Consider the following 12,426-nt stretch of genomic DNA (forward strand, 5'->3'; position numbering starts at 1 on the left):
CTGTGGAAACCTTTTGTTCTGGCAGTGCTCTTCAGCAGTGTCGTCTTTGCCATCTTCTGTTCTTTGGTCAACAAGAACATGAATCACAAGCAAATAAGATATTGCATCGAAAGAAGGCATGGTTAGAAGATTCTGATGCTTTCCAATCACTGTAGTGATAATGATTCACTCTATACGTGCAGAAATATATATATATATATATATATATATATATATATATATATATATATATATATATATATATATATAAAGTGATAAAAATGATGACTAATATTTGGTCAATCTTCCCCTCGCAATGACACGATGCTATTACGTAGTCTCCAAGCTTCATAATAATGATCACCTAAGCATCAAACTTACGCCATTTGTTACTCACAACAAATCACTCAGAAGAAGAAAACAGTAGAAACAACAAAGCGTAAACAAGTTCTCCATAAAAGAATCATTCGGCGAGAACACAACAACTGAAGAAGAAGAAACCCAAATGAAGAAGAGAGGAAAAGAACAAGCAAAATCAAAGATGAAGAGCAGGTGATCGTAAGCCAACTACCGAGTCTTTCATGCATGAGGATGCAAAGAAGGGAGCTCCCTTCAGTCCAAGCACAGGCAGCACAGGATCCAGTTTACCTCCCGCATCATTCACTCAGATACCAAGCAGTGCCATATACGTAGTTCTTGATACTTGGATGAATGAGTCGGCAGCTAAAGAAACCCTGCACCCACCAGTGAGTGGACTGAAGAAAGCTCTCTTTTACCCAATCCCATTTCCTGCCCGACAAACTACAGAGTTCATCCCCTCATGCATACGTTTGATCCCAGTAAGAACCCAGGTTCCTCGAGAAGAACAAGGACGCAACCCATACTTGAGATCCTATTATCCAGCTGCTCGCTGATGAAGAGAAACAAGAGGGAAGAGAAGAAAGGCACTTCATTGAACAAGCTGATGGCTCTGAATCCGGGAGAAGCCCCTTAAATAGCTACTCCAGCGGCTTACATCACATCACCATACAGTACCAAATAACCATAGTATAATATTGTCATGGTTGGACGAACAATGGGAGGGACAGCTCTCTCTCTCTCTCTCTCTCTCTCTCTCTCTCTCTCTCTCTCTCTTTTCTTTTAAGCTAACACTCACTACACTAGTTTAATCCCTTTGTTGCATCCTTTTGTCTCCTACATACAGCTACTTTAACCAGGTGAAACTATATAGTTTCTTTTACTTCGAGAGTGTGCGTATATCTTTCTGCGTGGGCTAAACTATACAGTTTCTTTTGGGATGCATCATACTTCATCCATGCAACATCAAATTCATGAAAAGTCGTGACAAAGCTAAACTTTGTTTAGTGCCATGGGCTAATCAAACGCATGACACTAATCGAGACGAACACTAATATGTAAGAATGACCATGACATTGGTTACGTGCATCACTTGCATGACATTCACATAGAAGATCACATCTGATACCCCATAATGATACAGCTCTTCTGCTACGCTTGCATATATGAATCCCTCCCTGGATGCTAACGTTATACTTGTATCATCTGTGCGAGCACACCAGTTCTGTAGGCATTTCGGTCGACATGGTTTTAGACCGATCGAAATGCCACATGCCATGCCTGTGTTGGAGACTAATATTTCTCGAATCAGTGTGTGTGTACAATGTCTGTACATTTTCATGCAAATTTTTTGATGTGAGGTATGCATGTGTGAGCAGAAGAACTCCACCTTGGGGTTGATGAACCTTATGAAAGCTCCGGTGGAAGAGACCAGACAACTCCAGGCAGGGCCCGGAAAGCTGTCAAAAGGACTCGCCTACGGCTCTTGCCAATATATATCGACAACAACTACAGGTCACCTCCCACATCTCGTAAAAGATTAGGATACCCCTATCACTTGAGATTGAGATCTAAGCTCTAGCCATGTACGTGTATGTGTGTACGACGATGCCTGATTACTGCATGCCTCGAGAAGAAGCTGGTTTTCTCATGCACGCGAAGTATTTCTTGTGCTGTGGGAGGACTCGTAATGAAGAGGATTCTGATTGACTGTTGTGATTGAGATAATATGACCGGTAAACTCGTTTTGGAGTCATTTATTGTGTTTTATTCGAATTAAAAGTATCCATTTAGAGGCAACCGAAATGAGAAGGTGGACAATCATCATTGGTAATACATCAACTCATCATTAGTATTGCATCAAATTGGATACCTAAGGAAAGCAACAGGTGGTGGAAGTAACATTGATCTTGAGAGAGAGAGAGAGAGAGAGAGAGAGAGAGAGATTCCCTTAGGCTCTCTGCAATGCGTCTTTTCAACCTCAAACCCTATCTCCACAAAAGCATACAATGGTAGCCTCTGACCTCGCAAGAGATTCCCATCCATCACAACGTCCAATCAAATCCTTTCCTCAGATCTGCTGGTTCAGCATATGGACCTGTATCTTACTGTAATCTTTTATTGGATCGATCGACTCATGCTATTACTCGATTAATCATTTCTTTGAATTGAAAGGTAGCTATCACAAACTTAACTATGTAATTAAATACCATAAAAATATACACAATAAAGTTTTATGTTCATAGATCCACCAAGCGGAAATTAAACATTAATTTACATTACTGTTCTCTGTTCTGTCGAGTTCATCATCATCATCATCACAAAATGACTGATACAAAGTAAGTCATAAGCCATGCATCTCAACAGATGCCAGTCACGTTAGATTCTACTACTCGGTGACTTGCTGCCCCTTCGTCCTGTAAGCATGAAAGATGTTGCATTACTGGAGCTGAACCAGCGAAGTACGAATATTGAGGACTACATGTCCCGACTTAGCCGCTCATCTCGAAGTCTCAAGTCAAATAATGATGCTAGCTGCATGCAGGTAAGGCCATCATTTCATGCTGCTTTGATCTATATGTCCAGATATTGATGATGGCTCTCGAAACTAAGAGTGACTTGGAAGGTAGGCTCCCCTTTTGAGGGAGTACTCTATCATCCCTGTGCAGGCAGCAATGGGTCAAGCGTAAAAGTTCGATGGAATTATTGAATGGGTTCGTGAAGCAGATGCTATGCCATGGTTTCTTGGATGAAACTGGTGCGCAGCTTGTGAGGGTGGGGAAAGTATTCATCTCTAAAGAAGATGCATGAATGGGTGAAATAGTTTAGCAGACAAATGTGGGCTACTTATCCTGTTTGACTGTTTGTCATCGACTCTCGTATTTGCCTTTCTGCTAGCTTTCACCTCTGTGTAGAAAAGCTTGCTTACGAGCTCTTGGGCTAAGATTAATCGTTTCTTACTGTCATTAGTTATCGTATCGTCGTCTCTTCCTGCCGTCACGGTCAATAGTGAACCTTTAGAATCTGTGGCTGCAGAAACATTCATTGCAGATATGATAGGATCGAATGAAAGATCTCCTGTCACCACAGGAAACTCACAGTATTAATGAATGGAAATGAGAAGAAGGTGATGCAGATAGATCAGGAAAGCACTGGAAAAGCTTCTTAGCTAGGTCTAAGTTGGGAAGCAGAGAGAGAGAGATGGAGGAAGGTACAAGTACCGAGGTGATCAGTGTCTCATGGATGGCTACCCAGTTTGGCTGTCCCACGAAGGAAGGGCAGAATCATGGAGAAGGGTTTGGTCTGCTCCCGCCCACCCCTTTCTATATCAATTTGTGTCACGTCAAGATGATCTGGACAGCAGTGAATCTCCAGTGGATTCACGTCCCATCAAGTTAGAAAACCTCCAATTTAATATGACATGATGATGATGATAATGCAAATAATTCGTGTGGTTGGAAATCTCATGTTATTCCACATGAGAAGATGAGCAGATTACAATCATAGATCCCATGATAAGTATCATCATTTTTCTTAGTTAACTAATTCGTTTTTAAGCATATTATTTGCTCTCGTCGAGTTAGAATTTGGAAGGTATTGAGTCTAAATCAAACTGACAGGTGAATCAAAAGCTTCAATTTATTAGGGTGTGAGTCAGATCGATTACATGCAATTCGATTCTTTTATTTCTTTAAATATAATTTATATTCTTAGTTTATCTTTTATTATATCAAACGCATGCATATTTTTCATAGTGCACATTCGAAAAATTCAATTACGAGATTATGCAAAATTCTTACCATCACCTAAAAATATAAGTTTTTATTTTATGTATATATCTATCGAGAAAATCAAATTCTTCATTATGTGAGATTAATTATAAGTATTTTTAAATTAATTTTAATTTAAATATAAACCTCTTTAAACATATATAAATTTATTTATTTTTACTTTTGAGATTGATTAATGAGAAATTTATGAGAACTCACATGAAATATTTATAATAATAAATTTTAATGTACTAGTAATTTTTATATTTAAAAGCTTAATCCTAATTTTAATTATAATTAATTATTTAAATTAAATTCTTTTTTAGAATTATCTAAATCTCTTAATTAGATATTATTATAAATATTATTTTTTAATATTATTTAAGATTAATTTTTTATATTATTTTATAAGTCATTAGTCTAGATCACTTTGATGATTATAAAATAAATATAATAATATAAAATAAAATTTAAAATATCTTATAAATAATAAAATTTTTATTGTAATTCATATCACAAAAGTCTATGGATAAAATTTAAGAAAATAAATTATAAATAATATTATAAAAATATCATTCTAATAATTATTGCAAGTCTTTCCAATTGATTCTAATACGCTGAGACAATGTTCATGTACGAAACATCTATGGAAAAGAACCTCACGAAAACACTCTCATAAAAGTTCTTTTGAATGATTTTTTATTTTATTTTTATTCGTGCCATATCATAAAATATGGCTAATAGTGAAATGAGAAATCTTTTTATTTGGTGGAAGAGATAAGTTGGTAGGAAATGCCGCCTGATTTATGCCTACACTTTCTTTCTCCTTTTTGCACACTATCTCGTAAAGCTATATATATATGTATAAAATATATATATATATATATATATATATATGTATATGTATTTATATCCGTATAATAGACTGTTATCATGAGCCGCTTCTGTTCCACATTTCGCTGGTTTCACAGCTGAGCAGCTGTTACCCCTCTCCGCCGCAGAGGCACCGACACACATGACATACAACCATCGAACAGATAAGAACGTCGAGATGCTGGCGAAGGAGACGAGTACAAGTATGTCTCACCTCTTCTGTTCGGCCATGAGAGACGACCAAGTCTTTGTGCGTGCGTGCCGTCTTCGATCCATCTTCGCTTGATCCAGAAAACTCTTATTTGTCTTATCCAATTGCATGCGCTTCATGGAACTAAGACGCGGTGGGTGCGTCCTCCTGGCCTTGTTATTCTCCTTCTTTAGCTCCTCCTGCGGCCGGACATCGAGTGATGGATCGGCGTCCCGCTCGATGGATTCCCTGATTCGAGATCGTGCGTTTCACGAGCTGGTCCGGCGCCGCACCGGCGTAGCGTACCGCGTGCCCCTCCCGGCGAATTTGTCGACCATGGAGGCTTCGGTTCTGAGGCTGAGGAGCAGCAGTCTGTGGAGGCGAGGAGCCAATCTGTGTGCATCCCACATTCCTCCAGGAACACTTGCAGTGCCTCACGTCAGGCGAGTCGTGGTCGTGTACCAGAACTGGAGAGGCATGTCGGCTTCGTACTTCGGCGTGCCGGGCTACGAACTTGCTGCTCCTGTCATCGGCCTCTTCCTTTACGACGCATCCGATAACGCAAGCTCGGCAGAGCTCGATCTCAGGGTGACGGAAGACCCAGTATCCATCAGATTCCCCGTCGCTGCACCGGATTCCTCGACGAGATGTGCTAGGTTCGACCGAGATGGGTCGGTGCATCTCCAGAATCCGGCATCAACAGGCGAGTGCACGGCGAGGAGCACAGGGCACTTCACGATCATCGTGCCGTCAGGGAGCTCTTCAGGCCACGCTCCTGCAAGGAAAGAGAAGAAGTGGAGGGTTTTGGCCATGGACATCGCCGGGGGAATGTTTGCCTTGGCTTTGGTGGTTCTGATGGGGATGGGTATACGTAGACTGGTGAAGAAGAAGAGGACGATGAAGCAGATCGTGAGACATGCGGAAGAGAATGATGCCCTTGGAGCTGCCTGTGTTGGGAAGAGCAGGCTGCCATCGGCAGCGATGACGAGAACTCGGCCACGTATGGAGAACGAAGATGCACCCATGACATGAGATGGAAAGGAGAGATTGCTGGTGAAGTGTTCATAGGCCATTGTTTTGATTCGATTGGCTTTTCTTTCTTTAGAGTAGCATGGGATATAATTGAAGTTTTCAGTGTAGAGTTGAATTCAGATTGTGATGGAGTTTTTATCATAGCGTTTATCTTTTCTTTCTTGCGCATTTTAAAGCATATACCATTGGCCTTTTTTTTATCAAATGATACCCTCATATTCGTTTTAAGTTTGAGTTTTTTCTTTTTAAGAGATTACTATTTACTATTCATAATCTTATTTTTATTTTTTTAATAATTTAATAATTTATTTTTTTATAAAATAAATATAATTATTCTTTTTCATCCTCCTTGGATAATTTTATTAAGGGAGCGACAGACAACGTCAAAACGATCAACGATAATGAGCGAAACGAACGAGACAACAAAGAGTTCAAAGTACTATCAGACAAGCTAGGGAATCGAAGCGATTAACAACAATGAGTTAAAAGTATAATGCAAGATGTGCACGCGATAATAATAGGAGCATCTGGAAAAGAGAAAAATGATAAAATTAGAATTAGAGGAATAGAAAAAAAAATTAATTATTTTTTTAAGAGATTATGAATAATGGCTCAAGAGTAAAGTTTTTTTTTATTTGGATGAAGACACCCTCAAATTGTTACAAAAATAATTTGATCAAATATGAATTAAAATTTTCCAAAATTTATAATTAATTACTATAAAATTACAAAAAAAATAAAAGTAATATTAATCGTCTTGTAATCTTAGAATCATGTATTTTCCTTTTTTTTATAGAACTGCAGACCTTTTGTATTTGATTTCTTTTTTAATAACAGATGTGATCAAATCATTGTAATAAAAATCTAAAGATATTTTCATCCAAGAAGAAAATAATAATAATAAAAACAATAGTGGAGGCTTTTTTTTTTTTCTTTTTGGGTAAAATGCATATATATGCATGTAAAACAGGTAGTGACCAATCCCATAATCCAACTAGAATCTGTAGCAATTGCATCGGCCCATTTATTGCCATATAAAATAGGCACCAACTTTCCATGTTGCTGAGAAGCAGTTTGGAAAGAGAGAATGATGAACAGTCTCCAAAATTTTAGGGTTTGTGAATAGCTAACAAATTATTCAACAAATAATTTTTAAGTGGTTGAAACAAGATAAATAGATACACACTCAACAATGATGGCTGAGCCATCATTTATTTCTTGCTGAAATAAACATTTGGTATCACAGGAATTATTCAGTTGATCAAGCAGACGGCCTGGTCTTTTTATTACCAAATTCAACCAGCTAATCAAGCGATAACTTGGTCGAAAAGAAGCTTCCGAATCTGCAGAAAAAGGTAAAAAGGTGCTTTCTTGGTAAGGCAACGGCATACATATGATTGATGAAATTGGACCAACAATCAACTAATAGCCATTAGCTCATCAGGAGAGTCTGCTTTACATCAATGTGTGTATTAGGAAGATAACATAGAAACAGTAAACAAGTAAAGAAACCCAAAAAAGGATGACCAATTCACAGCATAATAAAGGGACAGGAATCCAACATGAGGCCCAATATGACTAGATTATGGTCAGAATAAACATTTCATTTATATTATTCCTTTCGGAATAAGCATTGGTGATGGGGTTCTCAAAAGATAAAGATTATTGAACTTGAACAAGTTCTGATCAAACATTGTTGAAATGTTTTTGGGTAGAAATCTTAAAAAATCCTAATGAGTGATGGCAAACCCTATTCTGGGGTCTCTCCACATTCCAGGGCAATATAAACTACAAATTAAAAAGATGAGATAGCCTGAGAATACTACTTCATAGGGTTGTTAAAATGGACAAGAATTAAATGCTACTGTTTAACAAATAATTGCTTCCTGGACATAGATATCTCTACTTTTCCTGAAATGGATCATGAATTGGGGGCTAGGAATGATGTTTTTCTTCAGCTAAATGCAGGTCAAGGCATTTATAAAAAAATTGTTGCAGTAGTTTGGGACGAGACAAAGTTCGCTAGATTTAAGAAAGTTAGTGTTATAATAGAACAACATCAAATTCAAAAAATAAAAGATACTAATGAAGAAAGTGAAAACCTCTGGAAGTTTCTTCCGGAACACGACGTCAAGTCTTGCATCAAGTGTGTTCTCACAGACAATTTTCCCATCTATAGAAGCCAAGACAACACCTCCAGAGCTGAAACACCAAAATAAATCATAAGTTAAATACTTTTACCTGGTGGCCAAAGTTTTCTGAAAATAATCTCTCAAACAAAAGTAGACGAACTTAAGGATTGAGCCCCTAATTCTCATACAAATACCATAGCACTAAATGCTGTTGTGCACAACTTCAATCCAGAAATTATGAGCCCATTAGTTTTACAACAGGCAGGATAAGTGCAGGTAGGCAGTGCATAGAGGTAAAAGGAACATATCATTAAAGGTACAAAATAAAAATTTACTGCCATGGTTCACAGTTGACCTTGAAGGCATAATAAATTTAGCAAGACAATCGGAGGCTGTGGAATTTATTATGTGCATGTTCAGATCAACGAAGAATTGGGATGTGGATTATGCTTTTTTCCTAGTACAATCATTCTATAACTCATATTTGCCTTCAGAAATTAAGTTTCAGTTAAACTTAGGTTGACATTCTACGTTGTGCATTCTGAAAATGAATCATTAAATATCTTGTGGAACAATCATTTTTCATTTGATTGAAGATAAACTCAAGATATGTCTCAGATTTTAGTCTTTCTGCTCTCTAAGATAATGTATCTTTACAATTTAACATATTTTATTTACTCCTGCTAGGCAAATTTGCTATAGAGTAAACTGTGCAACTAGAGTGCAGTTTGATTAAAAAAACTAACATTCTTACGATAAGACATTCTCAAAAATGTCAAATTTTGAATAAGATGTAAGGACGAACATTGTCTTACAAGTTGTTACAAGTCATTGCAATATGGATACAAAACACAGTAAGGTGGGTGCATGGTCTAAAATAATGATCAGACAATAAGTACAGACCCATATTTGAGCCTCCGACCAGGCACCTGTAATCGATCATATAACTTGGTACTCATTAGTATGCTACTCACTTCTTACTATTTTTCAGTGACATCAGATGGTATATGTTGGTATCTACTTTGTTATTGGAACCACATTGGTTCGAGCGGTTGCAAAAGTCAGTATCATTATAATGGTAGAAAATGGTACGAGTCCTATAGAACATCTTCAACATCGATATTGGCAGTAGGTGGCAAGATGGTTATGAAAATTATATGTAAGAGAGATTACCAGTAGGGGCCATGAGCATTATGATGGCTAGGAGCAGGTGGCAAGAAAGTTTTATTATCTACGACAATTTCAGGAGGATGAACATTTGCTTTCTTTGTGTATTCTTCCTTTGCTGGATTTAAAACAGACTCCACAAGATGAAGATCATCCTTGCGACAGCGCAACAAGACAGCTGGCTCTTTCAATCTTAGCAAGCTCTGAAGGACAAGAATTGTCAGTCTTGTGGCAAAATATTGAAAGATAGCTAAAGACAAATCAATAAATGAAGGAAGAAAACATTATTGTCATACTGATCAGAAAAATCAGCATAAAGTAACACCGAAGCATCTGAAACTATAGGTGCTTGAGCATTTGCAATAAAGTTTAGCAATTTATGCAGCTATGATTGAAGATAATGGCCAGAGTGCAGCACAGTATATGAAGTAGAATATACAAATTTGAAGAACCATCTTTATGCAACATCGACTCTGAAAACACATACAATTAGCATTTTAGCATTATCTTAACCTGGACAATCAGCTCTTTCAGAAGCTTTTGGTAAGCTTTTTGATTAACACTGACAAGCAGGAGTTCCTTTGCAGCAGCCTCCTTCATGGAGCTGACTAAATCATCCTGCGCTTGAAGAACTTCAATACGAGAAGCATTCAGCTGCATTGAGTACTCACTGTAAAAACAATATATTGCACTGTCAAACCATGAGCGAAAATCAAATGTCAAAAGTAGCAATCTACAACACAAATATCTGCATTGTGCTTGTGTACATGCAGGTATAATTATGTCAAGCACAATTAAACAATAGAGCCGATATTATCAGTTAGATCTTTATTGGGTTCGTTGCAGTTTGCAGGAGTAATGTTGCATGGTAGGGACCTTGTGTATTGGGCTGCGCTTCTTACAGATTTAGATTAGTATAATAACTCAGACACTCAGGTGTCATGTGAAAGGTAATTCGTTAACACTTTTGTCTAGATATTTACTCCTTTTTTACCCCTGGTAAGAGACATCAAATATGATGAAACTAATATCATAAAATCAGTTTCAAACTTTTAGATGGTTAACAAGTAGCATTTTCAACACACATTCACAAGCTTCAGATTTACGTGATCTCGCAAATTTTTGTTCATTTAGTACAGGGTTTCAGAAAGGCACCGTGGAATCTATGCATACATGAATTCAGCAAAGTAACAAATAACAGTACATTAAAAAAATTATCTTAGAGTAAGACTTCAAATCAACTCAAAAAGAAAGTTGAGGTGGGATAAAAAGTATGATTGTTTAGTTTTACAATCCCAGTCATTCTGACTTTGGGTTATTCAAGAATTTAAAGTAAGCATGTCAACTTACTGATTTAATCTTCTAGTTCTATTATTTCTTATATACACTTTATATCAGAGTTACAGAAAGATGGATCATGAAAGAAAATACCCCCATAATATCACATAACACAGTTGGATTCATAACAACTATTATAAAAGGCTCAAGTACAGAAAGTCTCCACCATGCTGCCCAGTGCAGCTGGCCTACCAGCAGCATGTTTGCTTTCATGCATGCTCTGCTCGGATATAATTGCGGCAGACACATGGGCATGCTTACTAATGGACAAGCAATGACACGGCATGGGCACTAAATTGGAAAGTAAAAGGGGTAAATCTTTCACTGAATTTCAGGTGAAGTTATTTTGCAGAACAATTGTATAACTCTATACATAATGACTTGTAATTCAGAGATCTTGAGATGGCAGTTCAGGATGAGCAATAGTTGTACGGAAAACAGAAATGTTAAACACATACATTTTCTTTCGAATTTCTACTTGCTTCTCTTTCCTTTCATATTCTTGCCTGATCTTCTTCTTTTCAGCCTCAACAAGTTGCAGCTTTTCGATGTTGAATTCCTGCAAGATCCAAAATGTATGAAACAATGTTTTGAAAAGCAATATTTCCAAGTGTGAAAAGTACACACAAATGACAGGATGTGAGACCACTAATGCAGCCAAGACTGTAAATACTACTTTATTAATGCACCTTTCCTTGACGATCAATGTAGCCAACTAAATGAAAGTTATAATGTATGACATCATCCAGAAAGATGTGAAACCAATCAAACTAGTCTCTTCAGCACTTCAAATACATTTCTCTGTTCTTCCTTTCTCATGCAATCGATGTAAGCCCTCGCAAACAAACAAGTTGGTATGATGGCTAATATGCTACAATTAACAAGAGTATCTATCATCACTGCATCTAGAGAACAACTTGTCCTTTAACAGGCGTCTCTTCGATCAGCACATAATGCAATCCAAAACAATCATACAATATTTCTTGCATTCAACACCAATCGAGAAAAACAGATTGAAGAATGTATTATAAAGGAAATTAATGTCTCGGAAGAAGACAATGAGGATAGTCAATCCCTGGATGATCTATCGATATACATGCATCGTAATTGCAACCTATTACAGCCCGAAAGGAATACCAATGACGCTGAAGATAACATCAACAACACCTAAAGAATGCGTAAAAGCTCATCGAAAAATTCCGTTCCATAAAATTCTACAACGATCGACCCTTTCGATCAAATGAAAAAGAAGAGAACAATCGAAAGCCGGAATTGCGATAGGAAAATAAGAAATTGCGAGAGATCCGAGGGGATCTAAAGGACAAATGGGGTTTGCAGGAGGGACCTCCTCGGCGGCGACGGAGATCTCGTTGGCCTTCTCCTCAGCCTCCTGGCGGATGAACCGCACCATCTGCTGGATCTGCTTGGAGACATCGGCGTCGTTCATGTTCGGTTGGATGCTACAGGCGACTCCTTCTCTGGATCGATCGGGAGGAGCGGGAGGAGGATGAGGGGAAATGCGGGAGGACGGAGAAGCGAGGAACGATCGATGTCGATGGCTGAATTCGGTGCGTTTATTTGTAAGAGC

General features: G+C 37.7%; 2 protein-coding genes across 2 annotated transcripts; one reads left to right on the plus strand and one right to left on the minus strand.

The window, feature by feature from the left end:
• Positions 1 to 5,307: 5,307 nt before the first annotated feature.
• On the plus strand, positions 5,308 to 6,201 carry LOC135611389 (uncharacterized). Its single transcript, XM_065107139.1, has one exon. It carries the CDS (start codon positions 5,308 to 5,310, stop codon positions 6,199 to 6,201), a length of 894 nt encoding a protein of 297 aa, XP_064963211.1.
• Positions 6,202 to 7,289: 1,088 nt separating this feature from the next.
• On the minus strand, positions 7,290 to 12,393 carry LOC103980941 (V-type proton ATPase subunit E). The gene is made up of 6 exons (XM_009397478.3): positions 12,184 to 12,393; positions 11,297 to 11,397; positions 10,014 to 10,170; positions 9,507 to 9,703; positions 8,304 to 8,403; positions 7,290 to 7,544 (listed from the first exon to the last, which is right to left on the minus strand). Exons 1-6 carry the CDS (start codon positions 12,283 to 12,285, stop codon positions 7,509 to 7,511), a joined length of 693 nt encoding a protein of 230 aa, XP_009395753.1. The 5' UTR covers positions 12,286 to 12,393; the 3' UTR covers positions 7,290 to 7,508.
• Positions 12,394 to 12,426: the final 33 nt, after the last annotated feature.

Source organism: Musa acuminata, chromosome BXJ2-4, assembly GCF_036884655.1.
Source record: "Musa acuminata AAA Group cultivar baxijiao chromosome BXJ2-4, Cavendish_Baxijiao_AAA, whole genome shotgun sequence".
Lineage (NCBI taxonomy): Eukaryota > Viridiplantae > Streptophyta > Magnoliopsida > Zingiberales > Musaceae > Musa > Musa acuminata.